This window comes from Hemitrygon akajei, chromosome 8, assembly GCF_048418815.1.
Source record: "Hemitrygon akajei chromosome 8, sHemAka1.3, whole genome shotgun sequence".
Lineage (NCBI taxonomy): Eukaryota > Metazoa > Chordata > Chondrichthyes > Myliobatiformes > Dasyatidae > Hemitrygon > Hemitrygon akajei.
In genome coordinates this window covers 144,049,297-144,075,786 of record NC_133131.1, presented here as the reverse complement: position 1 = coordinate 144,075,786, position 26,490 = coordinate 144,049,297, and the positions used below count along the sequence as shown (strand labels likewise).

Genomic DNA, 26,490 nt, shown 5'->3' with positions numbered 1-26,490 from the left:
ATGGTTTATTCATTTCCATAGTTGATGCCTGAATTGCTGTGTTTCTCCAGCATTTTGTGTGTGTTGCATCATATATAGATGATATTTATGCTGACAGATCACAGCAAATTCCAGCAATTACTTCTAATTTAGATTTAATTCATAGATAATAAAAATGATGAATATTGGGGATTTTTTTTGTCATGGAAGTTTGAAATGTTGATTGTACAGACAACCTTTTGCAATGCAGAGAACATTTATGAGCACTATTTACAGAGGGTCAGAGGTGGAAAGTGAGTTACGCACGTGGATAAAAGATCAGAATTAATAGCATGTGAGCATATTTGGAGTTGATCCAAGAAAATGTGATTGTCATGATGGCAAGACTGGAAAGAGCAAAAATGCTGATATGTCCAAGTAAAGGCTGAGCTTGTTTGAATAATTCAAGAGATGTGCAGACCTGCTCAATATTTGAGTTGGGCATAGATTTGGTGTAGGGATTGACAAAGGCAGCAATCGTGTGTTGCCAGTAACTCTTTCTGTGAAGCTGAAACAAAATATTGAGGCAGATGGCTTGCCTCCTGAGTAAATGTGGAATGCAGATGAGGGAAGGCACTGTTGGGAGTATGTTCTTGTATATGAGAAAACTGTTGCTGTCTTCAAGGCTGCCAAACATAGTCCGCCTTGGAGACAATGCTGAAGGGGAAGTAGGTTTAAATTGCTCATTGTTGAACATTTAAAGAACTTGAGAGCACTAAACAGATACTTAAATAGATAGATAGATACTTTATTCATCCCCATGGGGAAATTCAACTTTTTTTCCAATGTCCCATACACTTGTTGTAGCAAAACTAATTACATACAATACTTAACTCAGTAAAAAAATATGATATGCATCTAAATCACCATCTCAAAAAGCATTAATAATAGCTTTTAAAAAGTTCTTAAGTCCTGGCGGTAGAATTGTAAAGCCTAATGGCATTGGGGAGTATTGACCTCTTCATCCTGTCTGAGGAGCATTGCATCGATAGTAACCTGTCACTGAAACTGCTTCTCTGTCTCTGGATGGTGCTATGTAGAGGATGTTCAGAGTTATCCATAATTGACTGTAGCCTACTCAGCGCCCTTCGCTCAGCTACCGATGTTAAACTCTCCAGTACTTTGCCCACGACAGAGCCCGCCTTCCTTACCAGCTTATTAAGACGTGAGGCGTCCCTCTTCTTAATGCTTCCTCCCCAACACGCCACCACAAAGAAGAGGGCGCTCTCCACAACTGACCTATAGAACATCTTCAGCATCTCACTACAGACATTGAATGACGCCAGCCTTCTTAGGAAGTACATTTGACTCTGTGCCTTCCTGCACAAGGCACAAATACTTAGTTCAGAGTGGGTTGGTGACTTAACAGAAGAGACTGTGGGGAGGAACAAGTCAACACCAACATAATTTTGCTGCAGTTGCTCAATATAAAAGGAGAAGTTCTTCTGAATCAAATATGATAACCATCTTCAAAGGTAATGATCTGAATGTGGAAACCAGCATCGAATATGCCTGTATGATGGAAAATGCCAGGATTTGCGTTCAGGAGATATTATCACGAGAAGTAGCAGAAAGATTTTTGCTTTTATTTGTGTATTGAGGTACAGCACTGATGAGGTCCTTCCAGTCCTTAGAGCTGCACCACCCTAATTTAACCCTTGCCTGATCATGTCACAATTTGCAATGACCAATTAACCAAATAACTAGCAGATATTTGTTGTTACCTTTTTAAGCCTTGTTCATCAGTCATCTCAGTAAGGTCACATGAAGAATCCTCAACATCAATGATGTTTGTTCCAGTTGGCCAAGATTAACCACCATCATCATCTGCACAGCAGTAACATTTCTGCCTCTCACATCAGCCTACAGAACCACCATTATGACTCGAGTGATTAACCTGAAATTGCAAGATTTTTTCTCTTCACTACCTTATATATTTAATCTATAATTTTTATAATGTGTGTCTCCTGTGATGCTACTGCAAGGAAGCTTTGCATTGTACTTGTACCTTACTGTACACGTGCACATGACAATCTCAATTCGTCTTAAAGGAAAGTAATGCCCTTCCAGCTTCGGTTTCTTAGAACTTCAGTGGAAGGAATCAGATGGCATATATCGTGAAATTTATGTTATGTGGCAGCAGTACGTTGCAATACATAATAAAGCTGTAAATTATGGTAAGAAGCATATATATATCTATAAAACCATCAACAATCCCATTAAACTGTCTGAGATGAAGATTAAAGGTAAGATTTATTTGTCACATGTACATTGAAACATCAAAATATACAATGAAATGTGTTGTTTGCATCAGTGACGGACACAGTTGAAGTTGTGTTGGAGGCGTTCTGCAAGTGTTGCTATACTTCTGGTTCTAACAAAGCATGCCCACATCTTTCTCTTACATCTTTGAAATGTGGGAGGAAACTCATACAGTCACAGGGAAGATGTACAGACTTCTTACAGACAGGCGTGAGAATTGAACCCTGATTGCTGGTGCTATAAAGCGTCATGCAAACTGCTATGCTGTGCTGCCTTTAACTACCTTGACTCTTGTTCTAGAATTATGTCCCAGACTCTATATCCCCTATCTCTTAGAATTACAGAGTCATGGAACACTACAGCACTGAAACTGGCCCTTGATCCTTTGTCGCACTATAAATCTGCTTAGTCCTATCACCCTGCACCCAGGCCATAGCCCTCTGTACCCTTCCCAATCCTGTAGCTAAACAAATTTCTCTGAAGTGTTGAAATCAACACCACACGCACCATTTGTGCTGGCTGCTCTTTCTGTACTCTCACCACCCTCTGAGTGAAGGAGTGCTCTGTCATGTTCCCTTTAAATATTTCACCTTTCACCCTTAACCCATGACCTCTAGTTTTAACCTCACCTCCAACATCAGTGAAAAAAGCATGCTTGCATTTGCCCTATCTATACCCCTCATAATTTTGTTTGCCTCTATCACTTCTCCCCTCAATCTGATACACTCTAGGGAATAAAGTCCGAAACAATTAGTTGAATGGTGTTGCAGCAACAACCTTGCTCTCAACATCAGCAAGACCAATGAGCTGATTGTGGACTTAAGGAAGGTTAGGACAAGGGAGCACAAACCATCCTCACAGAAGTGGAGAGCGTGAGCAAGTTCAAGTTCCTGGGTGTCACTATCTCTGCCGATCTGATCTGGATGCAACATATTGATGCAGCTGTAATGAAGGCAAGGCAGCGGCTGTATTTCATTTGGAGTCTGAAGAGATTTGGTTTGTCAACTAAAACACTCAAAAACCTCTACACATATACCATAGACTCTCTGGCATAGAGAGCATTCTGACTAGCTGCATCACCATCTGGTATGGGTGAGGTGAAGTGGGGGTGGGGGGGCGCTACTGCACAAGATTGAAGTAATTTGCAGAAACTTGCAAAATTAGTCATCTCCAGCATGGGGACTGGCCTCCATAGTATCCAAGACATCTTCAAGGAGTGGTGTCTCAGGAAGGCAGTGTTCATTAAAAGCAAAAGAGAGGGCATACAAGGAATCTAAAGCTAGTAGGAAGATAGAGGATTGGGAAGCTTTTAAAAATTTGCAGAAGGAAACTAAGAAGGTCATTTGGAAGGAGAAGATGAATTATGAAAGGAAGTTGGCGACTTACATCAAAGAAGATACTAAAAGCTTAAGTGTAAAAAGAGTAAAAAAGAGTTGAGGGTAGATATAGGAGGAATAGAAAATGATGCAGGAAATATAGTAATGAGATACGCAGATATGTTAGAGGAACTGAATGTGTATTTTGCATCAGTCTTCACAATGGAGATATCTGCAGTATACTGGACATTCAGGAGTGTCAGAGAAGTGAAGTTTTTTGCAGTGAAAATTATGACTGAGAAGGTGCTCAGGATGCTTAATGGTCTGAGGGTGGATAAATCTCCTGGACCTGATGGAATGCACCCTCGGGTTCTGAAGGAAGTAGCTGGAGAGATTGTGGAGGCATTAACAATGATCTTCCAAGAATTGATAGATTCTGGCATTGTACTGGATGACTGAAAAATTGCGAATGTTACTCTGCTATTTAAGAAAGGTGGGAGGCAGCAGAAAGGAAACTATAGACCTGTTAGCCTGACATCAGTGGTTGGAAAGTTATTGGAATCGATTGTTAGGGATGAGATTATGGAATACATGGAGGCACATGACAAGATAGGCCAAAGCCAGCATGGTTTCCTGAAAGGAAAATCATGCCTGCTTAACCTTGTGCAATTTTTTGAGGAAATTACAAGCAGGGTAGACAAAGGAGATGCAATAGACATGGTGTACTTGGATTTTCAGAAGGATTTTGAAAGGTGCCACACATGAGGCTGCTTAGCAAGATAAGTGCGCATAGAATTACAGGGGAGTTACCAGCATGAGCGGAGAATTGGCTGATCGACAGGAAACAGGGAGTGGGAATAAAGGGATCCTATTCTGGATGGCTGCTGGTTACCAGTGGAGTTCCACAGGGGTCATTGTTGGGCCTGCTGCTTTTTATGATGTATGTCAATGATTTGGACTATGGGATTAATGGATTTTTGGCTAAGTATGCTGATGATACAAAGATAGGTGGAGGAGTGGGTAGTGTTGAGGAAACAGAGTGCCTGCAGAGAGACTTAGATAGTTTAGGGGAATGGGCAAAGAAGTGGCAAATGAAATACAATGTTGGAAAGTATATGGTCATGCACTTTGGTGGAAGAAATAAACAGGCAGACTATTATTTAGATGGGGAGAAAATTCAAAATGCAGAGATGCAAAGGGACTTGGGAGCCTTTGGGCAAGATGCCCAAAAGGTTAACCTCCAGGTTGAGTTGGTGGTGCAGAAGGCGAATGCAATGTTGGCATTCAGTTCGAGAGGTATAGAATATAAGAGCAGGGATGTGATGTTGAGTCTCTATAAGGCACTCGTGAGACCACACTTACAGTATTGTATGCAGTTTTGGGCTCTTTATTTTAGAAAGAATATAGTAACATTTGAAGAGGGTTCAGAGTTGATTCCTGAGAATGATTCCAGGAATGAAATGGTTACCGTATGAGGAATGTGTGGCAGCTCTTGGAGTTCAGGAGAATGAGGGGAATCTCATAGAAATATTTCAAATGTTAAAAGGCCTGAAATTATTTCCCATGGTAGGGGATTCTAAGACAGAGGGCACGACTTCAGGATTGAAGGACATCCATTTAGAACAGAGATGTGGAGAATTTACTTCAGTCAGAGGGTGGTAAATCTGTGGAATTTGTTGCCACGAGTGGCTGAGGAGGCCAAGTCATTGGGTGTATTTAAGGCAGAGATAGATAGGTTCTTGATTAGCCAGGGCATCAAAGGGTATAGGGAGAAGGCAGGGGAGTGGGGATGACTGGAAGACTTGGATCAACCCATGATTGAAATGGTGGAGCAGACTCAATGGGCCGAATGGCCTACTTCTGCTCCTAAATCTTATGGTCTTATGGATCACCCCCACACAGGACATGCCCTCTTCACATTGTTACCATCAGGAGTAAGTGCAGAAACCTGAAGGCACACTCTCAGCTATTCAGGAACAACATCTTCCCTTCTGCCATCCAGTTTCTAAGTGGACATTGAACCCATGAACACTACCTTTTATTTCTGTTTTTTTGCATTACTTATTTTAACTTAATCTATTTAATAAACATATATATACTTAACATAACTCAGTTTTTTGCTCTATATTTATTTATCAAGTATTTCATTGTACTGCTGTCGTAAAGTTAACAAATTTCATGACATATGCTGGTGATATTAAACCTGATTCCGATTCCATCCTATTTAACCTTTCCTTGTAGCTAAGCTCCTCCAGTCTCAGCAACATCCTTGTAAATTTTCTCTGCACTCTTTCAATCTTATTTACATCTTTCCTGCAGTTATGTGACCAAAACTGGCACAATAATGCAGATTAGGCCTCACCAACTTCCAATACAATTTCAACTTGACATCCCAACTCCTTTACTGAATACATTGATTTATCAAGGCCAATGTGCCGAAAGCTTTCTTTTTACCTGATCTACCTGAGATGCCACATTCCAGGAATTATGTATCTCTCTTCCCAAATCTGTCCTGTTAGACCTCTTAAGGTGCAGCACCTCAGCCAAGTAAAGTTTATTGTCATTTAACTATACACATGTAAATAATGTATATAACCATATAATGTGTGTGTTTGTGTATGTATGTGTATATATATAAAATATAATAAAGAGAGAGAGATGAGACAATGTTTCTTCAAACCAATGTCTAAAGCACAGTCATACACATAACACAAAACGAATGTAAGGATAAAATCTGCAGATGAATCACACATAAAAACTTGTCTGCATTAAATTCCATCTGCTATTTTTCAGCCCACGTTTTTCCAGCTGGTCTAGATCCCGCTGCGAGCTATGATAGCCTTCCTTGCTGTCCACTACACCTCCGTTCTTGGTGTCATCCACAAATTTGCTGATCCAGTTAAGCATAGATCATTTAATTTAAGTTTAGATCATTGATATAGACGACAAATAACAATGGATCGGCACTGATCCCTACAGCACAACACGAGTCACAGACCTCTAGCCAGAGAGGCAATCATCTACAACCAGTCTCTGGTTTCTCCCACAAAGTCAATGTCTAATCCAATTTACTTCCTCATCTTGAAGGCCGAGCAACTGAACCTTCTTAACCAACCGCCCATGCTGGACCTTGTCAAATGTCTTGCTAAAGTCCATGTGGACAACATCTACTGCCTTGCCTTTATCAACTTTCCTGGTAACTTACTCTTATTTTCAGCGGCACATTAAAATCTTGCTATCTCCATTAATATAAATTTATGTGGCTTGGCATCCAATTATGCTTAACAGTGTTCCTGTGAAGCTTTCAGAATGTTTTGTAATGTTCACTGTGCTTTAAAACTGCATATCATTATATCTGCGTCACAATTTTAACTTCTTGTTGCAGTCGATGATCTCCATGGTGTCAGGTAGCCATGAATGATCCTCAGCACATTAGAGCAATTTTCTATTTTATACAAGGCCTTTATTGGCTTATTAGAATATAATTTGTAAAATACAGTCTGCAGAATACTTCTTTGTGCAAGGTTTTAACAGTCCATCTCTTAATGGGAGAAATGGTGACATTACTTGTCCTGGCCTGAGAGACAAGCAAACCAAAGAGAGTGAGCTTGTTCTCATAGTTATTGTTTTCTTTTCAAAAGGAATGAAATTATTTTGATATAGTCAGCTTTGTGAGCTTCAAGTTAAAGTTCACTCCCCTCAATCTCCTCAGGAAGTGGAGATGCTGCTGTGCTTTTTTGACCGAAGAGGTGGTGTTCAGATTTCAGGTGTGGCTGTCCATTGTGTGCACTCACAGAAACTTAATGCTCCTAACTCTGTCCATGAAGGAGCAATGTATGTTCAGTGATGGGTGGTCAGCCTGCACTTCCTAAAGTCCACAATCATCTCTTTGGTCTTGTTCACATTGAGACTCAAGTAATTGTACTCGCACCGTTCAGCCAGTCTCTCTACTTTCTCTCTGGATGTGGTCTCATCATCATCATTGATGTGGCCAACCACTATTGTGTCATCAGCGAGCCTGATGATTCAGTTTGAACTGGATCTAGCAATGGTATTGTGTATCAACCACGTGATCTGCATCAGGGAGCTGAGCTCATAGCTCTGGGTAGCATCGGTGCTGAGTGTGATGGAACTAGAGATGTTGCTGCCAACACGGGACAGACTGTGGTCTTTCTGCCAAGAAGTCCAGGATCCAGTTACCGAGATGGGTGTTAAGACCCAACGTGGAGAGTTTATCCACCAGCTTCTGAGGGATGAATGTATTAAACACTGAGGTGAAGTCAACAAACAGCATCCTGTCATATGAGGTACCAGTTTCCAGGTGGGGCAGGATGGAATACAGTGCATAGGCTATGGCAACATCAGTGAACTGATTTGAGCGATAAGCGAACTGGAAAGGGTGCAGTGTAGCAGGAAGATGGGATTTAATGTTATCCATAACTAGTTGCTCAAAGCAAGTCATTATTGATAAGGTCCGTCCCACTGGAGGGTAGTTGTTAAGGCAGATTACTGTCATCCTCTTGGACACTGGGATGAAGCTTGAAGGGACAGTGGACAGTTCCAGAAAGATGTCTTTCAGAACCTGAGTTAACTGGGGTGCACAGTGCTTCTGCACCCAACCAGGTATGTTATCAGGCCCCACAGCTTTATGTGGGTTGACCCTGGTTAGGGTCTTCTCCTCATCAGCTGCAGCCAGACAGAGTGCCTGCTCCTTGGGAGGTGTGTGGGCCTTCCTTGCTGACACATTCTTCCTTGCATTAGACTGAGTGTAGTTCAGCCTATCAGGAATAGAAGCATTACTGTCATTGGCGTGCAGGGTGGACTTCTCGCCCTTTATGGACTGAATGCCCTGCCACATGTGACTCATCTCTTTGGTGTCACAGAAATGGCTCTTTTGCCTTTGTGATGGTGCGGAACACACTGCTCTTGCTGACCTGGGAGCTGTCTTATCCCCCGATCTGAAGGCAGCATCCCAATCTCTTAGCCATGCCTGGACCTCTGCTGTCAGCTATGCTTAAAGAATAACAGCATTACTGCATGGACTGAAACTTCTTCTGAGTTCCTACATTAGCACTAACCTTTATGTCAATCTGTGAAATACTGTCAGTGGCAGAGTTTGTGTCAGCACATAAATATTTAAGTATCATGACAAACGCATTATCAAAGTATGTCTAGCATGAATGAGTGACTAGCTTGCAAGCAGCCTTATCTTTCAGACATTGAGTGAAGATGTTTGTTTAAATGCCTGATTTTTAACTTGGTGCATAGTGAAGGACAATGATTATTTTTGTATATTATGAAAAGCTTTATTAATGTTCACTTCAGCAATTTATTTGGCCTACTTTAGTTAAGGTTTGCATTTGTATGACTTGAAAGGCAGTGCCTGACCTCCAAAATATTCCAAGTTGCTTGATTCTTTATGCTTGACAGATGGAACAGAAATGAATGCTGGTATTCATGAAAGAAAATATCATCACCCTGAAGTAATAGCGCTTTGGTTTTTTTCTCTTTTTTTCCCCTTTCTTTTCAATTCACTGTCCTGATGTGTAACATTGAAGAAAAAAAATAGTAGAGGCTTACTACAGAGTGTAAGTGTCAAAGGTTTGGTTCTTAGTGCTTCTCTGAGGAAATTTGCATTAGTGGCTTTTTCCAGTTTATTCTTGGCTTTAATATCCACCTGCTTATTAAATATACTGTCTGTTGATGTGTGCCTTGCTCATAACCCATCTCTTTTCATCATTGTGCTGACTGATGCCCAAACCCTTGGGTAATGTCCACTCAAAGCTTGCTGATCTCTAAAAACTGCTGAAAGATATTGCATCTCAGCTTTTAAAATAATGCAGTGAAATAAGTTTTATGGAAACATCGAGCCTAAGTTATGCTGAATGATTCCTTGAAAATACGAAAGTCAAAATGAGCATGAAATATTGAAATAATATTTTTCTTTTCAAAGTTATTAATAATTTCATCACTACAACTGCACTTACCAACTTTTCTTAAAAGTCCCCTTGATCCAGAGGAGTGCAAAGCCCTGAACTACAAGCACCTTTGTTCTTTACAACTAAAACGGAGTCAGCTGACGAAGTATGCAGTTGAGTTTCATTGCGGTCAATTTTCCCAAATAATGAATGTGACACATGGCTCTATCTAATAGTCTTGTAATCAGTAGAAGATAGAGTTAAGCGTTAAATAATCTTGGTTACGTCAAATCTTCAAAGGATTGGAGAGCATCACTATTGTCAGAATTCACTTCAGTATTTTCCATAATACTGTTCAGATAAACTTAGTGGCAAACCGTACACCATTCGATAATGCAAATATCTAATTCGCCAAGCTTGTGACAGCAATTCAACGCATAAAAGCATGTAGACATGGTCAAGAGGTTCAGCTGTTGTTCAGACTAAACATCAGAATGGGGAAGAAATGTGATCTCAGTGACTTTGACCATGGAATGATTTTTGGTGCCAGATGGGTTGGTCTGGGTATCTCAGAAACTGCTGATCTCCTGGGATTTTCATGCATAAGTTTACATGCTCTATAGTTTTGCAGAGAATGGTACGAGAAACACAAACACATCCAATGAGCAGCAGTTAATGAAGGAGGTCAGAAGAGAATGGCCAGACTGGTTCAAGCTGACAGGAAGGTGACAGTAACCCAAATAACCATGTGTTACAATAGTGGTGTGCAGAAAAGCATTTCTGAATGCACTACATGTTGAACCTTGAAGTGGATAGCTGTTGAAGACCACAAACATACAGAAGTATAAGAGGTACCTAATAAAGTGGCCACTGAGAGTAGGGGGCCGCAACTTGATAAAGTAAACTTAGCTAGTTATCCTTTATTAGTTGAACAATGTGAATTTCAAGGCTTCAAAAAGAACTAAATTGGAGAGTAAAGACAAAAACAATGATAGTCAACATAGCTCTTTGCATGTTTTTTTTATTGATAGTTACCAATTTTCTGTTCCTTTTCAGAATAATGAATGCAGTTTTGTTGTGCTGTCTCAATTTTCACAATCATCCAATGATATAATTGGGCAGAATTGTTGCAGTTTATATTGAATTGTTCATCTTAAGATGCTGTCAGTGGTTTGTCATTGCTAGAGGGAATTTTGTTGATGAATTCTGGTTCCCGGTTGAAATGTCTATCCAGAGCATCATGTTACCATTATTAAAGTTGTACTGAAAAACCAGCTGTGGACAATAAAATGAAAGGAGGAATTGTGAGTTAACAATGATCTTTTATCTTGACCCTAATGATTAAATCGTAGCAGAAAGGAATCCCAGAAATTTTCCAGTCAGGACCTTATGTATTTTTAACCATTGTGGTTGCATTGAAATCCTTTTAACAACAAAATACTAAGATTTCTGTTTGCTCACACCAGAGATTTTTATGTATTATAAGAGAAACTAAGCTTATTGCATTGTGGCACAGCATAGAAACCACAGAAAAATAATGCTATTCTTTTGCTAGCAAAAAAGAAGACCATACTGTAACTAGTGTGCAGTGTAGCATTGCAACTTTATCTTACATGCTCTAGGGAGAGGCATTCCACATGGATGTGGTGCTATCTGATTGTGGTGTATATTATTTAGATGATTATTCTTGTTTTTGTGACTGGGAGTTCTTTTTTCCATCTAGGAGGATGAAGGGACAGAAGACGAGAACAACAGGGCTGAGCCAGTTATTCGTGCTGATTCGTGCCTTGAGCATGGACAGAGTTTTTCGCTTAGGTATGCTTGCATCAGTAACTAATTAATTGTTGCGTGCTGTTTGTTGCCCATAGAGTTGCAGTTTATAATAGCCCTTCTGCAGCTAAGTGATGTTTGTTATTGGCCAGTATTACCTGCTGTTTCAAAACTGCCTAAATAGCAGGAAAAATTACATTTATGAGGTACCATAGAAAGCAAGAACAATACAATTGTTGGCTGAAGTAGGTGTTTTGACTAATATTTGGCAGGTAATATTTTCCAAGACTTCTATATGCATTCATTTCTACTCATATAAAACATTTTAATAATCTAATTTTTAAATAAAAATGAGCAATATTCTCTCGAAAATCCTGCAGACAGATCATCTGGATGGCTATGTCAAAATGAAGATAACTTTTCATCTGAGTCTCTTCATCACGTCATGTTTGACTACTGATGCCTTTGCTATACAAAGCAGCATATTTTGTTTGTAGCTGAGGTGATTGTTTTCTTTCAAACAAATCCAAGCAGACCAGCCTCCTAATAATCAATTATTCTAGTAAAGGAGCTTTTCTATTCAATAAGGAATTTGGTCACCAAGGTTCTTTACTTTAGTTTGATGTCAAATAATTTGCACATTGTTTTCATGCTTTTTTTTATTTTTAAAAATTTTTGCTCATTGACCAGTTTCTTGTATAATTGGATTAGTACACTGTATTGTTTGCATAAATGGTAAATTATTTTTGTTTTTAATTTGGGTCATTTACTTCACATTATGTTACTTCATTCATCATTGTCTCACAGTGACGTGCTAAAGCTGGTTGAAGTCTCCAATGATGGAGGGCCTTTGGGAATCCATGTAGTGCCTTTCAGTTCCACAGGTGGAAGGTAAAGTAACAACACATTCTGCATCTTTTTCATTTTTATAATTGTATTTTATTTTAAATTAAATCTGCAGTGTCCAATAAATTGAAAGCTTAAAATAACAATTGGAACGTGTTGCTTGAATTTCCAGCATCTGCAGATTTCCTCGTGTTTGCAAATTGGAAAGTTCTGTGTTTTTCACCTCAGAAGTGATATTTGAGTGCTTTGGAGTAGTGCTTTTAATATTTTTTGATGTTTTCCTGAAAATTTATTAATCAAATTAGAAGCTAGGGACAAAACAGCAATCATGTTTCTACTGACGTGATGGTTATACACCCTTGCCTTGGGTTTGAAAATCATCCTGGATGAAGAAGGAACAAACACTGCAGCTTTAAATTTGATATCCTCATGAATTCATCAGTTTCTTTGTGCTTTATCTTGAGCTTTTAGGTCATGCATATTATTGCCATTCTAACTCCTCTGTGACAGACTGTCTGTGCCTGAACTGGCATGAGAACATAGACATAGCAAAATGTTTTTTTTCCACTCAACCCACATGATTCCCTTTAAACAGCAGTCTCTCTGAGCTTTGATCAGAAGAAAAGCATTCATTAAAGCAGGCTTGAGGCAGAAGCATACTCTTCGTAATATATGTCAAGTGTAAAAAAAGATAGAAATATTACCCAAAGAACTTCAGTGCGTGAGAATAATGTCAGAATTGATTGAATAATGCCGTGCTAAAATGGATGGATGGCATTGAAATCCACTAATAGGGCTTGTTATCCTTAGTGCTTTGCCCCTATGAGTTTTGATGTTAGGTCTTTCTCAGCTCATGAATATCAAACAAAGCTTTAAAATCAAAATTGCAGTCCAAGCAAACTACCCCCACCATGTAAAATTTTGCAAAGAGTACTGTAGCTAGGAATTCCATTTTCATAACAAGAATGTTTCCCCTAACTTCTGAAGGTGCTGTTCAATGGAGAAACCTAATTTTGAAGTTATATTCTCAGAAAAAACTTTCATGTATTAAACCTTGCACTACTTTATTTAGACAGCAACTAAACCTCATCTGTTGTGCCATGTTGACTTAGATGAAGTGGTTTTGGTTGATGGGTTTTCCAATTTGTTGGAAATTGTCTCTATTTGTTTCTTTGTGTGACTGAGCAAAACTGCTTTAGTAAATGTACATTTTTAGTAGTATGAAAATATGTTATTTGCATTCTAATAATGGGGACAACTGCGAAAATAAATCTTTTCCGGTGATGCACAGAGCTTACCACAGCTTTGACACGTGAAAGCCTCTGCAGTTCCTCAAAAGTCTGAGCCCAGTGTGATCTATGCACTGAATATTCAGGCAGTGGTTGCATCTTGTCATTGGTGTTGAACCTTGGAAAGGTCAGGAAAGTTATTCAGTGACAAATATATCAAGCATAATGCAAGGCAAGCAGACAGAAAGTTATCATCAAAAAGCCTTTTGCCTGTGCATAATTGTTTTTCTCCATGAAATTAAATGATAAAAAGATACAGATTGGCCTTTCATGAGTTCTTTGAAAAATTTTAAGTACAATAAATTATTAGCTTCTCTTCTGAACTTCGCTTGCAATTAGTAGTTGCATGAAATTTTTCATAAGCTTCTCTGCCTTTTGTCTTTTTTGGATCTAGTGTAATACAGTTTCCAGCATCTACAGCAACATTCACCTTTTAATGCATGTTTAAAACACAATGGTTTTTAAGGTTCTTTTTGAGGCACCAGGGAGATTGTGACAAATGAACAAAGAAGAAATTAATAGGGCTAAACAAACATCTCAATGACGCGGTTTTCAGGGGCAATTTAGAAAAAGATTGAACTCGAGTATTGAAGCCAAGGTTTTATGTGATGTGGGAATTTTGGTCATCACACAAAACTAGTCTAATCGGAGTTTTGGAATAGATATCGGGTGGAGCTTGGAAGTGTGAGGAAATAAATTTGGAGCATTGTAAGCAGATGAAGAGCAAGATTTATGCAGCAGTATAATTATGGAGAAGGATAGGACTGGACCCAGGGTTGAGATTTTTGATTGGAGAAAGGCTAACTTTGATGAGATGCGAAAAGATTTAGAAGGAGTGGATTGGGACAATTTGTTTTATGGGAAGGATGTAATAGAGAAATGGCGATCATTTAAAGGTGAAATTTTGAGGGTACAGAATCTTTATGTTGCTGTTAGGTTGAAAGGAAAGGTTAAAAGTTTGACAGAGCCATGGTTTTCAAGGGATATTGGAAACTTGGTTAGGAAAAAGAGAGAGATCTACAATAAATATAGGCAGCATGGAGTAAAGGAGGTGCTCGAGGAATATAAAGAATGTAAGAAGAATCTTAAGAAAGAAATTAGAAAAGCTAAAAGAAGATACGAGGTTGCTTTGGCAAGTAAGGTGAAAAAAATCCAAAGGGTTTCTGCAGTTATATTAATAGCAAAGGAATAGTGAGGGATAAAATTGGTCCCTTAGAGAATCAGAGTGGACAGCTATGTGTGGAGCCGAAAGAGATGGGGGAGATTTTGAACAATTCCTTTTCTTCGGTATTCACTAAGGAGAAGGACATTGAATTGTGTAAGGTAAGGGAAATGAGTAGGGAAGTTATGGAAACTATGACGATTAAAGAGGAGGAAGTACTGGCACTTTTAAGGAATATAAAAGTGAATAAATCTCCGGGTCATGACAGGATATTCCCTAGGACCTTGAGGGAGGTTAGTGTAGAAATAGCAGGGGCTCTGACAGAAATATTTCAAATGTCATTAGAAACGGGGATGGTACCGGAGGATTGGCATATTGCTCATGTTGTTCCATTGTTTAAAAAGGGTTCTAAGAGTAAACCTAGCAATTATAGGCCTGTCAGTTTGACGTCAGTGGTGAGTAAATTAATGGGAAGTATTCTATGAGATGGTATATATAATTATCTGGATAGACAGGGTCTGATTAGGAACAGTCAACACGGATTTGTGCGTGGAAGGGCATGTTTGACAAATCTTATTGAATTTTTTGAAGTGGTTACTAGGAAAGTTGACGAGAGTAAAGCAGTGGATGTTGTCTCTATGGACTTCAGTAAGGCCTTTGACAAGGTTCCGCACAGAAGGTTAGTTAGGAACGTTCAATTGTTAGGTATTAATATTGAAGTAGTAAAATGGATTCGGCAGTGGCTGGATGGGAGATGCTAGAGAGTAGTGGTGGATAACTGTTTGTCAGGTTGGAGGCCAGTGACTAGTGGTGTGTCTCAGGGATCTGTACTGGGTCCAATGTTGTTTGTAATATACATTAATGATCTGGATGATGGGGTGGTAAATTGGATTAGTAAGTATGCAGATGATACTAAGGTAGGTGGCGTTGTGGATAATGAAGTAGGTTTTTAAAGCTTGCAGAGAGATTTAGGCCAGTTAGAAGAGTGGGCTGAACGATGGCAGATAGAGTTTAATGCTGATAAGTGTGAGGTGCTACATTTTGGTAGGAATAATCCAAATAGGACATACATGGTAAATGGTAGGACATTGAAGAATGCAGTAGAACAGAGTGATCTAGGAATAATGGTGCATAGTTCCCTGAAGGTGGAATCTCATGTGGATAGGGTGGTGAAGAAAGCTTTTGGTATGTTAGCCTTTATAAATCAGAGCATTGAGTATAGGAGTTGGGATGTAATGTTAAAATTGTACAAGGCATTGGTAAGGCTGAATTTGGAGTATTGTGTACAGTTCTGGTCACCGAATTATAGGAAAGATGTCAACAAAATAGAGAGAGTACAGAGGAGATTTACTAGAATGCTACCTGGCTTTCAGCATCTAAGTTACAGGGAAAGGTTGAACAAGTTAGGTCTTTATTCTTTGGAGCATAGAAGGTTGAGGGGAGACTTGATAGAGGTATTTAAAATTATGAGGGGAATAGATAGAGTTGATGTGGATAGGCTTTTTCCATTGAGAGTAGGGGAGATTCAAACAAGAGGACATGAGTTGAGAGTTAAAGGGGCAAAAGTTTAAGGGTAACATGAGGGGGAATTTCTTTACTCAGAGAGTGGTAGCTGTGTGGAATGAGCTTCCAGTAGAAGTGGTAGAGGCAGGTTTGGTATTGTCATTTAAAGTAAAATTGGATAGGTATATGGACAGGAAAGGAATGGAGGGTTATTGGCTGAGTGCGGGTCAGTGGGACTAGGTGAGAGTAAGCGTTCGGCACGGACTAGAAGGGCTGAGTTGGCCTGTTTCTGTGCTGTAATTGTTATATGGTTATATGGTTACTGGAACTGACTAGAAACATGATAGAGAAAATGTTGGTGCTCAAGCCAATCCCAGGAATACTGGCTTCTTAAAGTGATGAAAAGAAAAGAATTGATCAATCTTTGAATTGACTTGAAGATCAAAGATGGGAGTTTCAAAATTATGAAATCAGAAGGTCAGTTTGTGCTTATGTTTGTTGTCATTGATATGACCCATCTGATTTAACCAAGATGGTGGTCAGGGAAGGAGTGGACTCAAGTGCTATGGCTGCGGAATTTGGGGTTGGTCCAAAAACACCAGCTCAGTAGCTATAGTTACCCCATAGTTAGTCCAAAGCATATTTAATCAACTTTGACTTATTTGCATTTGAAAAAGCCAGGATGATGGAAGATTGTGCAAGGGATATTTGCACGTATAACCCAAACCAGCTGGAAAACATGCATGTAGATGTGGTGGCCAACTGTGGGGTGATACTGTTATGCGATTTCAATTTCCCCACTATTAACCTGCATTCACATAGTTTGCAAGGTTTAGGTGGGCTACAGTGTGTTAAAGTGCACCTTAGAGACATTTTGAAGTATTATCTACCTGGGACTGCAAGAGAATGGTCAATACTGGAATTAAACATTAAGAAAGCAGCTGGGTAAATGGTTGAGGAGAAAATGGGAGAACATTTGAGAATAAGTTACCAAAGATAATTTCAGAAATGGATTTGAATGGTCTGGAAATTAAGGTCTTGAATTCGGGGAAAGGCGAACTTCAATATCATACGACAGGACAATGCAAAGGTTGACTAGGAGTAACTACTTGCAAGCAGGTACATCTAACACTTGGAAATATTTCAGAAGTGTAGTCATGACAACTAAAGGCCAGTACGTTTCCTTCAGGGTGTAAGTTAAGCTAGTACTTTATTCCTTAGATTGTAGGAGACTGAGAAGTCATGATGTGGAGGTGTATAAAATCATGAGAGGGGCATAGATATGGTGAATACAATCAGTCTCTATCCCAGAGTTGGGGAATCACGAACTGGAGTTCATAGGGTTGAGGTAAGAGGGCAAAGATTTAAGAGAAATTTTAGGGCAGACAACCCCAACAGGTGGACAGCGAGAACCAGATGTCTGGACCGCGCCGACCTATTGGCACTTGAACGCACCTGTTATAACATGTAAATAAAGCGTGCGCTGCTCTAATTTATTTTAACCTCATCCCACACCGTACATGACCTACGTCCCCGTAGACCGTCTGACCTACTGCGCGCTCTCTACGGTTCTCAACTAGACAGCGGCATGTACCAGCTACCCGCCTGCCATCTAAGAAGAGAATCTGTCATCTAAGCAAATTATTACCACCAGTAAGTCACAGACCCTAAACCCAGAACAACATGGCCTGCGCGAAAAGCGCCAAGTCGACCAGGAAAACCGTCAGTTCAAATCTGACTGGACTGATCAGTTTTGTTTTATTTTACCGGGCCATGCCAATGCTAAACCGACATGCTTAATATGCATGTAGTCCGTAGCTGTCTGCAAATCAGAAAATCTAAAGCGGCACTTTAACACTGTGCATGCTGTCAGTTTTAATGCCAACTACCCTGCAAGATCAGATAAACGCAAACAAAAGTTGCAAATATGATAACATCATGCAAGCACTCGGTTTCTACTATCTGTAAGTCAACATCTGCACAAGAGAGTGCAACAGCTGCATCATTGCATGTGTCACAACAGAATACAGGCCCGACATCAGAAGGATTGCCTCATCCCGTCGCTGTCACCTCTCTCACTGATTGGTGAGTGAATCAATTTACTTTTGTCCATTTGTCAATCTTATTGTGGTATAATAATATTACAACAACAATAATACTGATAATTTCATTATAGCTACACTTCATACTTCAAATGCTACATAGCTTAATGAAAAAGAACAAATAGATTAAATGAGAGAACAGAAACAGTGGAACAGGCAGTACTACTTAAACTCTGTGTGGAAGAGAAGTGGTGAAGACTACCATGTTTATAGTGTGTGTGTGCGCGCGCATGTATTTTAAGTCCCAGATGAGTTCTCAATGCGACAGCTGACAGTTGTGATAACTAGAGTCATAATTAAATGGTTGGTTTTGGACTTAATTTGTTTCAAGAGTGTTTTTTTTTCTTGAGTGACCCACAACACAGGCTTTGAAAATCCCAGGCCGAAATTATTACCACCACCACCACCACCGCCGCCAATAGCAGCAACAACATGTAATGGAAAAAAACCCCTGGACGTTTTGGCCCTTGGCTTGGCATGCTTGACATAATTTGGCCCTTGTGGAGAACTAATTGGGGAATCCTGTTTTAGGGGAATCTTCTAACATAAAGGGTATTAACTATGTGGAATTAGTTGCCAGAGCAACTGGTTGAGGCAGGTGCAATGACAATTTCTAAAAATGAACATTTGGACAGGTACACAGAATAGAAAGGTTCAGAAGCTTATCTGCCAGATGCTGGAAGATGGGACTGGCTTCGATGGGGCATCCCACTGAATACTTTGGTGGGTCCTTGACAAGATGATGCTGCAGTTATATGGCGACGTTTTGTGGGCAGCTCACAAAAATACTAACTATTTTACTAAATATGCCTCTTCTGGACCTTAAGCACTGTAATCTTCAGTCTGAAATCTCCTTTTGGGAGGCGTGCTTCAAACTGTCTGAACGATCTGACGTTTTTGTGGTCCTTTGAAGGATTTGGTGAACTGGACTCTCAGGAATACAGGTGTAACCATCTCCACAGTGGCCGATGCTGGGGCAGATTTCAGGGCAAACGGAAGCGTCACGATCCAAGAGTGGATGTTTAGCCAATTTCAGTATGGGCCAGATTAAGAATATTAAGGCATCAAGGCCAAATGTGGATGACAAACTGTCGTTCAGCTCACTTCTCCATCTCTGGCAAAGTCTTCCACCTGAGTCTGGTTTGACCCACCTCCCTCTCTTCTTGCTGCTACCATCGGACAGGCAGTGCAGGAGTCTTGGGTCCACACCACCAGTTGTTGCTCTGCAGCTACTGGGCTCCAGACCAGCTTCACTCACCTCAGTGCTGAGCAGGCTCCATCGCTATGGCCTGCAGCCATCCTACTGCTGGACTGGCTTCACCTGCTTCTGCGCTGAACTGTGGACTCGCCTTTGGGGTCCCGACTGTTCATGTTCTGTGTATTATTTGATAACTTTTTTATTGCTTGTATGATTTGTGTTTTTTTGCCTTTGTTGTGTGCGTTTTCGTGGATTCCGTTGTGTTTTTTTTGTTCTGTGCCTGCCTGTAAGAAGTTGAAGCTCAGGGTTTAATGTGGAATACATACTTTGATAATAGATTTACGTTAAGCTTGCTCTTTGCTCCAGACCCAAGAGCTAGGAACAAGCTGAGCTTTAACCAATTTTAACGTTGGGCCAAATTAGGAATGGTTGGGTAGGGGCTGAATCAAAGTGGCTAATCGTGGGCCCAAGAGTGTATCAGCGCAGCAGGACCCAGTTCTGATATTGAGGAATGGCCTACTGTTTGGTCAGTTTAAGTGCCAGGCCAGATTCAAGAGGTCATGGTGTCAGGGCGAGAGGTGGGGGATGCTTTCTGTTCCACATTGTCTCTGTGCTGAACTGGGGCTGTGACCTGCAAGTAACGGGCTCCTGGATTGGCTGCCGTGATGGCCGGCTTCATGGCTGTGGACTCACTTTTGTGAATTTCAGTTCTGAATCTTCTTTGCTTGCTTTTATTGTTTGCAATATTTGTTTTTTTAAAATTCCTGCACATTGGGTGTTTGATGGTCTTTTAAAAAATGGATTTCTTTGTTTTGTGACTGCCTGTAAGGAGAGGTATCTCGAGGATGTACATAGTATACATACTTTCATAAAAAATGTACCTTGAACTTTGATCCTGTTTGGCAGAAGGGCCTGCTTCGATGAACACTATGAACTAGAGTAATGAACTCTTGATGCCAAGGGATATTAAAGATTTGATAAAGAAAACTAAAAGGAATTAAATGGCAGATACAGAGAACTGAAAATAGAAAGCCCTTTGGGGGATAGAAAATATAGGGGTTAAAATTAAGAGGGCAGTTGAAAAATTCATGGAGAAGATTGATTAAGTTTTGGAACATGATAAAACTTAAAAATGAGCTATTATGGGTTTTTGTGGGGACCAAGATCCCTGATAGTTTTATTTGAAAAGGACAGTAATGATAAGTTAATACTTACATGTGAGACAAATGCCAGTGGTAGGAAAGTTAATTGAAAATTTTCTTAAGTCCAGAGTTAATATACACTTGGAAAGGCAGGGACTAACTAAATGTAGGTACAAGATGCTTCAGATGCTGGAATTTGGTGCAAACAGCACCCACTGGAGGAGCTCAGTGGGTGAGGCAGCACCTGCAGAGGCAGTTCAACGTGTTGAACTGAGACCCTGTATCTTCCTGATCTGGTATCGTTGGACTTGTATATCAGTACTCAAAGATCCACCATTCATCGCAGATCCTGCACATATTAGACTGTCCAAAATGCATTACCTTGTCAGGAATAAATTCTATGTTCCCTAAGTCTCCACAGGACTAATTTTGATTACTCATTGCTCTCTCATGATGTGTATTTACAAATTGTTGTGCCTTGTATAATATTTCTGTCTGTTATCTTGGCCTTTTTGTCAGAATAAATTTCCTCCCATGTGATATATTTACATGCGCCCATTTTTATGAAGAATTTTGGTGACGCTTTCATTGAAGTCAGAAGAATAAGTATTAAGAATCTTTCTAATGTGGGCATGTGATTTAGACAGAATGTTATTGAGGGATATTTAGTTGCATTGAGGAAGAGTAAATGCAGGTTGTTACCATATCACCATCTTGAACATGAAATCCTCTCAGATGAGATAACCTTTAGCCAACATTTATAATTAAATAGTATTCCATCGTTCATTTATTAATTCTATATTTTGACCATTTCATACCATGGTACAACACAATAAATGAACTTAATTAATTTAACAGTGGCATTGATGTAAATTGAAGTTGTATATTTTTCAGATTATTCTTGTTTACTTTCACAAAGACATATTACACACAAATTAAGTCCTTTATGTTTGTACAATATTAGTTTAATTTGAAGATTAATGAAGCCTCAAGCACATGTAGCAGGCAGGTGTCTGAATCAAGTGCAGAAAGACATTTGGGAACATCATGTGGGTGACTGCAGCTGGTTCACCTGCATTTCTCCAGAATCACCATTCTTTAAATTGCACTTGACAGCCTGAATTGATAGCCATAAGGTATTGAGGTGGATTAAACTGGTAGTGATGTGTACAAATGCTGTGTAACATCCAACTGTGAGAAACATCCCAAGTATTGCTGCAATCCCAGCTTGCAATCATTCACTGTAGTGCTCCTATCACATATCGTACTATTTACCTCATGTCATCATTTATGAAGATGAACTGGAATCACTTTACTTTGGATAGGCAGTTAATTTATGTGACTCACTCTTTTTAAGGCTTGTAGTCTACCTCAGGCAATTCTAAGCCTTATTTAAAAAAATGTTTCAATTTCCTGGCACTAACTGCTGTCAGCAGGAATAATTTGTGAGAATTGTTAAAAGTGACTTGATATAGTTTACACTAATTAAACTGTAACACTAGCTGCCTGCTGCACTAGTTTAAAGTAATTCAACAGGATAGCAAATACTAACTGAATTAAGAGTTCAGGAATCTTCCATGTAAAGTGTTGAGCAAAATTTCAAAGTGCCAAATATTAAGATGTTAAAAATAAATTATTACAATAAATTTATAGCTCCTTCGTTGTACTGGGCTTTACGTTGCCCCTCCAAATTTTCACAGAATCCCAGTGTGATTAAAATGCAAACACGAGCCCTTTTGTCATTCATAGCAACACTGTGCAAGGGCAGTCCAGTTTGTTCCACTGCCCCATCCTTTACCCAAAACACTGCAAATTCTTTCCTTTTAGGTATACACCCAGATCCCTTTGAATATTAATTTTCTTCCAGAACCAGCCTTAGTGCACTTTATACACTAACCAATCTCCATATAAACTGAAAAAATTCTCTTTGTAAATTTTGGTAATCACACGCATTCCTTTTCCCCAAATTTTTGTCAGCTTGCAGGTGGGTAGAGCTACCTATTCTATATATTTTGCATAGGTATCCATTATGCATACTTGCGGGGTGGAGGTATGTTTCTACCGAAGGAGGTATAAAGTGCTCCTTTCCTCCGCTAACCTGCAGGTCACCTTTGGGCAAAATGTAGTACCTGCTTACACCACCCAGCCCCCAGCCGGTCAGGGTTACCTGAAGCCATGAGAACAAGGTGGTAGATGGTGTACGAGCAGCTGGTGCATATCACAAGTCCTGGTTTTGCAACCACTGACGCCTGGCAGACAATCTCTGAAGAGTATTGATAATGGCTGGGGTCACCCGTCTTGTAAAGACATGGCCCAAAAGGCGGCAATGGTAAACTGCTTCTGTAGAAAAATTTGTCAGGAGCAATCATAGTTGTGGAAAGACCATAATTGCCCATGTCATGTGACAAGCAACAAAATGAATAAATAGTCCATTACTCATTTACTGCTTGCATTGAGAGTAATTAATTACTTTGAAGTGTAGAAAATAAATTGTCGAAGTTTAATATTCGAAGTACATTTATTATCAAAGTATGCATGGAGTATACAAACCTGAGGCTCATCTTCCCACATGCAGCCACAAAACAAAGAAATTGTTACTACAGTGCAAAATACATTCAATAGAATATTCAATACATATATTCTGAGCAATGGCCTCAAACACTTTAAGTAAGTGTTTGCTTTCCTCTTCAGATTTAAATTGGTGTGATCGAAAAGAAATTAGTATTTTTTGAATATGCAGAAGACTGATAGCTAAATAATTAAAACAAAATAAAATGGCAAAGAAACTCTTGGCTCAGATGCAATGTCTGTATCTTCAGGATGTCTCCCAAACCCCTGAGAAGCTATGAATTGCATAAATTAGAGTAAATAAAATACCAAATGGAATGCCTATCTTGTTGATCCATTTTGAGGGTGTTTCAAGAAAAAAAAATGTTATCTGAGCACCTGCAGAAGTCCTAATCTTTTAACAATGCTCTTCAATCTTTTATGCCCACCTGTACAAGCAGTTGTGATCTTGATTTAATTAAAAATCAACACCTCCAAAAACACAGATTGCTATTAAGATGTGCTGTGGGCTTGGAGTTTGACTTAATTGAATATTTCTTGTATTCCACAAGTTTAGTTGTTAATGAAGCCTTTCCTCACAAGAAGTGAACTGAATATTCTGCTACTCTGTGTTTTTTGATTTTACGATATGAAGGTCTGAAGAGTTTTTCACTAACTTGGTTTGAAATTCTAAGTTTAATTAAGCTGCAGAACAGCAATGATTATCAGTATTTTTTAGAACAAACAGAATGAGGTTGTGTTTAGTTTGTGTTTAATTTCAGACAGTGTTTTGGAATAAAATGGAAATTCTATCACTTTGGTGCGGCATTTAACATTTTAAAGGTAAACACAAAGTGCAGATTTTTTGTAATCGATGTTTTAATATATTTCAATGTACTTGTCATAGACTAACCTAAGCTTTGTGTCCACATTGGAATGCCACATTGGAATCTTTATTAATGAAACATGGTTTTCAATAGCCAAACTGAATGTTAATATAAATATATTGCTATAACAGGAGATAATTTTGCATAGTACTTTATGTGTTGTATAATTCAAGGGTTAAATGAAGATCTGTGATTATTTTCTTGTAGGACCCTAGGGTTACTCGTGAAACGTTTGGAGAAAGGTGGTAAAGCCGAGCGGGAAAAACTGTTCAATGAGAATGACTGCATCGTCAAAATAAATGGTGGTGATTTGCGGAATATACGGTTTGAACAGTATGTATTTTGATGGTGTATACTTAAGTCTTATTCCTATGCTTTATTACAAGGTGGATACATAGTTTGTATCTCGTTTGGTTTAAGTTATGGCACCATCTTTTATCTTTGAATATAATTTCATTTTTTAAAAATGTGCATGAACTGGTACCTTACTGCTAATCTCTCAGCGTACATAAATATTAAATGTCACATGTAAATAAAAGTTCAATCAATTTAATATTTAGTGAGTTGGTGCATTTACATAAAAAGCCTTCAATGCTGTGTAATTAAAGATTATAATTATGTTAATAATCTCTATCAAGACTGATGGGTTTAATTTGTTAATTTCTTTCTTAATACCAGAGCGCAACATATGTTTCGCCAAGCCATGCGTTCACATGTTATTTGGTTCCACGTGGTCCCTGCAGCAAATAAAGAGCAGTATGAACAAGTTCCTTTGGGTGATAAAAATGTCAGCTATTCCAATCGAATCAATATGGATACTCAGGGCAATGATCGAAAGAGTGCTATTAACTCAAGTCTTGATGAAACACCCCAGAGATTGTCTCGAACAACAAATGAGGCAGATCAGACTGCTTCTTACTCTCACCTACCTCACAATCAGCATTCAGCATCAAAACCTCCGACAGGCCAGAACCTGACACCCCAAAGAATTAGTTCTACACCTACCACAAGCTTTAGCACCAAAAAAATTGGGAAGAAACTCAATATTCAGCTGAAGAAAGGTAAGAGAGTGATATGTGCCTTAAAGCTGTACCACTTAAAAACTTATTATTGAAGAGATTTTGCTTCTGTTCAATAAATTGAAAGATACAGAGACATTTTGTGAATTGAACAGATAAACATTTTTAAGTTGGCAAGGGTTAATTCAAATGGCTGCATTAAGGATTCAGTAAATGAACAGCTTTTTCTCAAGCAGGTTAATGAGAGGTTGATATTATTGGCAATGATGGCACTTTTGACTCATTCCTAATGGTTCCTGAATTCTGGTGACAATTAAAGAGTTAACCATAATAGCTCCAGTAATAGCCCAGATCAGCAGAGATGTAGATTTTGTTGCCTGAACGACATCAGTAGCGCTGTTACATAACTAATTTGATACATTAACCTGAGACATATGATTTTCAATCTTGAGGACATCAAGATGTAATAGTGTTTTTGAATCTTACTTGCAATAACTGATGTCTGAAGCAAAAGGAGTGAGAAAAATAAGTAACTACCCCTCATTCTGTTTTCGCGTCCCAATGACTTCCACATTGTGTGATATATTTCTGCTGGCTTTGATACTAGCAGATGCTTGAAACCTTGGGATTGGAATTAGTTTAACGTCACAGTGCACAGTAGAGTGGAAAGCTTGATTTGTCTGTTGTTCATCTATATCAACTCATTGAACAGTGCATTGGGGTCATACAAGGTAAAAGTGTAACATCGACAGAGAAAATGCGGTGCAGGTAGACAAAAAGATGCAAGGTCGTAGCAAGTTAGAGTATGAGGTTAGGAGTCCATTTTCTCACACTAGGGGACCATTCTTATCACAGTGGGGTAGAAGCTTTTCTTGAGCCTTGTGTTCTGTGCTTTTCAGGTTTTATATCTTCTGCTCAATGGAAGAGGGGAGAATGGGAATGTCTCATATTGGTGGGAGGCAGGTCTTTGAATATGGTGGCTGCTTTACTGTGAGGCAGTGAGAAGCATAGAAGTAAACCTGAAATATGAACAGAAAAATTTGGAATACTTAACAGTTCAGAGAGAAATGGGGTGGGTGATCTTTCATCAGGATTGGTGGAGAAATTATGAATGCAGCAAGTTTAAAGCTACAGAGTATGAAGGGCACAGGGACTGGGGAAAAAGCAAAGGGCTCACAGTGATGTGGAAGGATTGACCTCTTTAAATGATGGTGCTCTCACCTGAAATACCATGGTAAATGTAAGATAGTAATAAAAAGTATATCTGAGAGCTATTTCAATATGGTACGTGAAATCTGAAATAGCAGACAAGTAGAAAAGAACGCAAAATGCAAGAAATGTGTGATATAGGATTGGAATGGCTGGTAACCTAAAATAGTTGAATTCAGTCTTGAGTTTTGAAGTTTGACATGAATCCAGTCAGAGGAGGTGCAGTTCCTTAAATTTGATTTCAGTCTTTTTGGAACAGGGCAGGGGGTTAGAGTTGAGAGCGGGATGAGTAATTAAAGTGG

At 39.2% G+C, this 26,490-nt stretch overlaps 1 protein-coding gene across 6 annotated transcripts in view; it reads left to right on the top strand.

Moving 5' to 3' along the window:
- LOC140732326 (partitioning defective 3 homolog) overlaps positions 1 to 26,490 on the top strand; it is an 838,958-nt gene that overhangs the window by 471,676 nt on the left and 340,792 nt on the right. For all 6 annotated transcript variants that reach the window (XM_073054817.1, XM_073054816.1, XM_073054819.1 and 3 more), the window contains 4 exons: positions 11,238 to 11,329; positions 12,092 to 12,175; positions 24,168 to 24,293; positions 24,639 to 25,021. In XM_073054817.1, the coding sequence (XP_072910918.1) occupies positions 11,238 to 11,329; positions 12,092 to 12,175; positions 24,168 to 24,293; positions 24,639 to 25,021 (685 nt within the window). The remainder of the gene's footprint in view (positions 1 to 11,237; positions 11,330 to 12,091; positions 12,176 to 24,167; positions 24,294 to 24,638; positions 25,022 to 26,490) is intronic.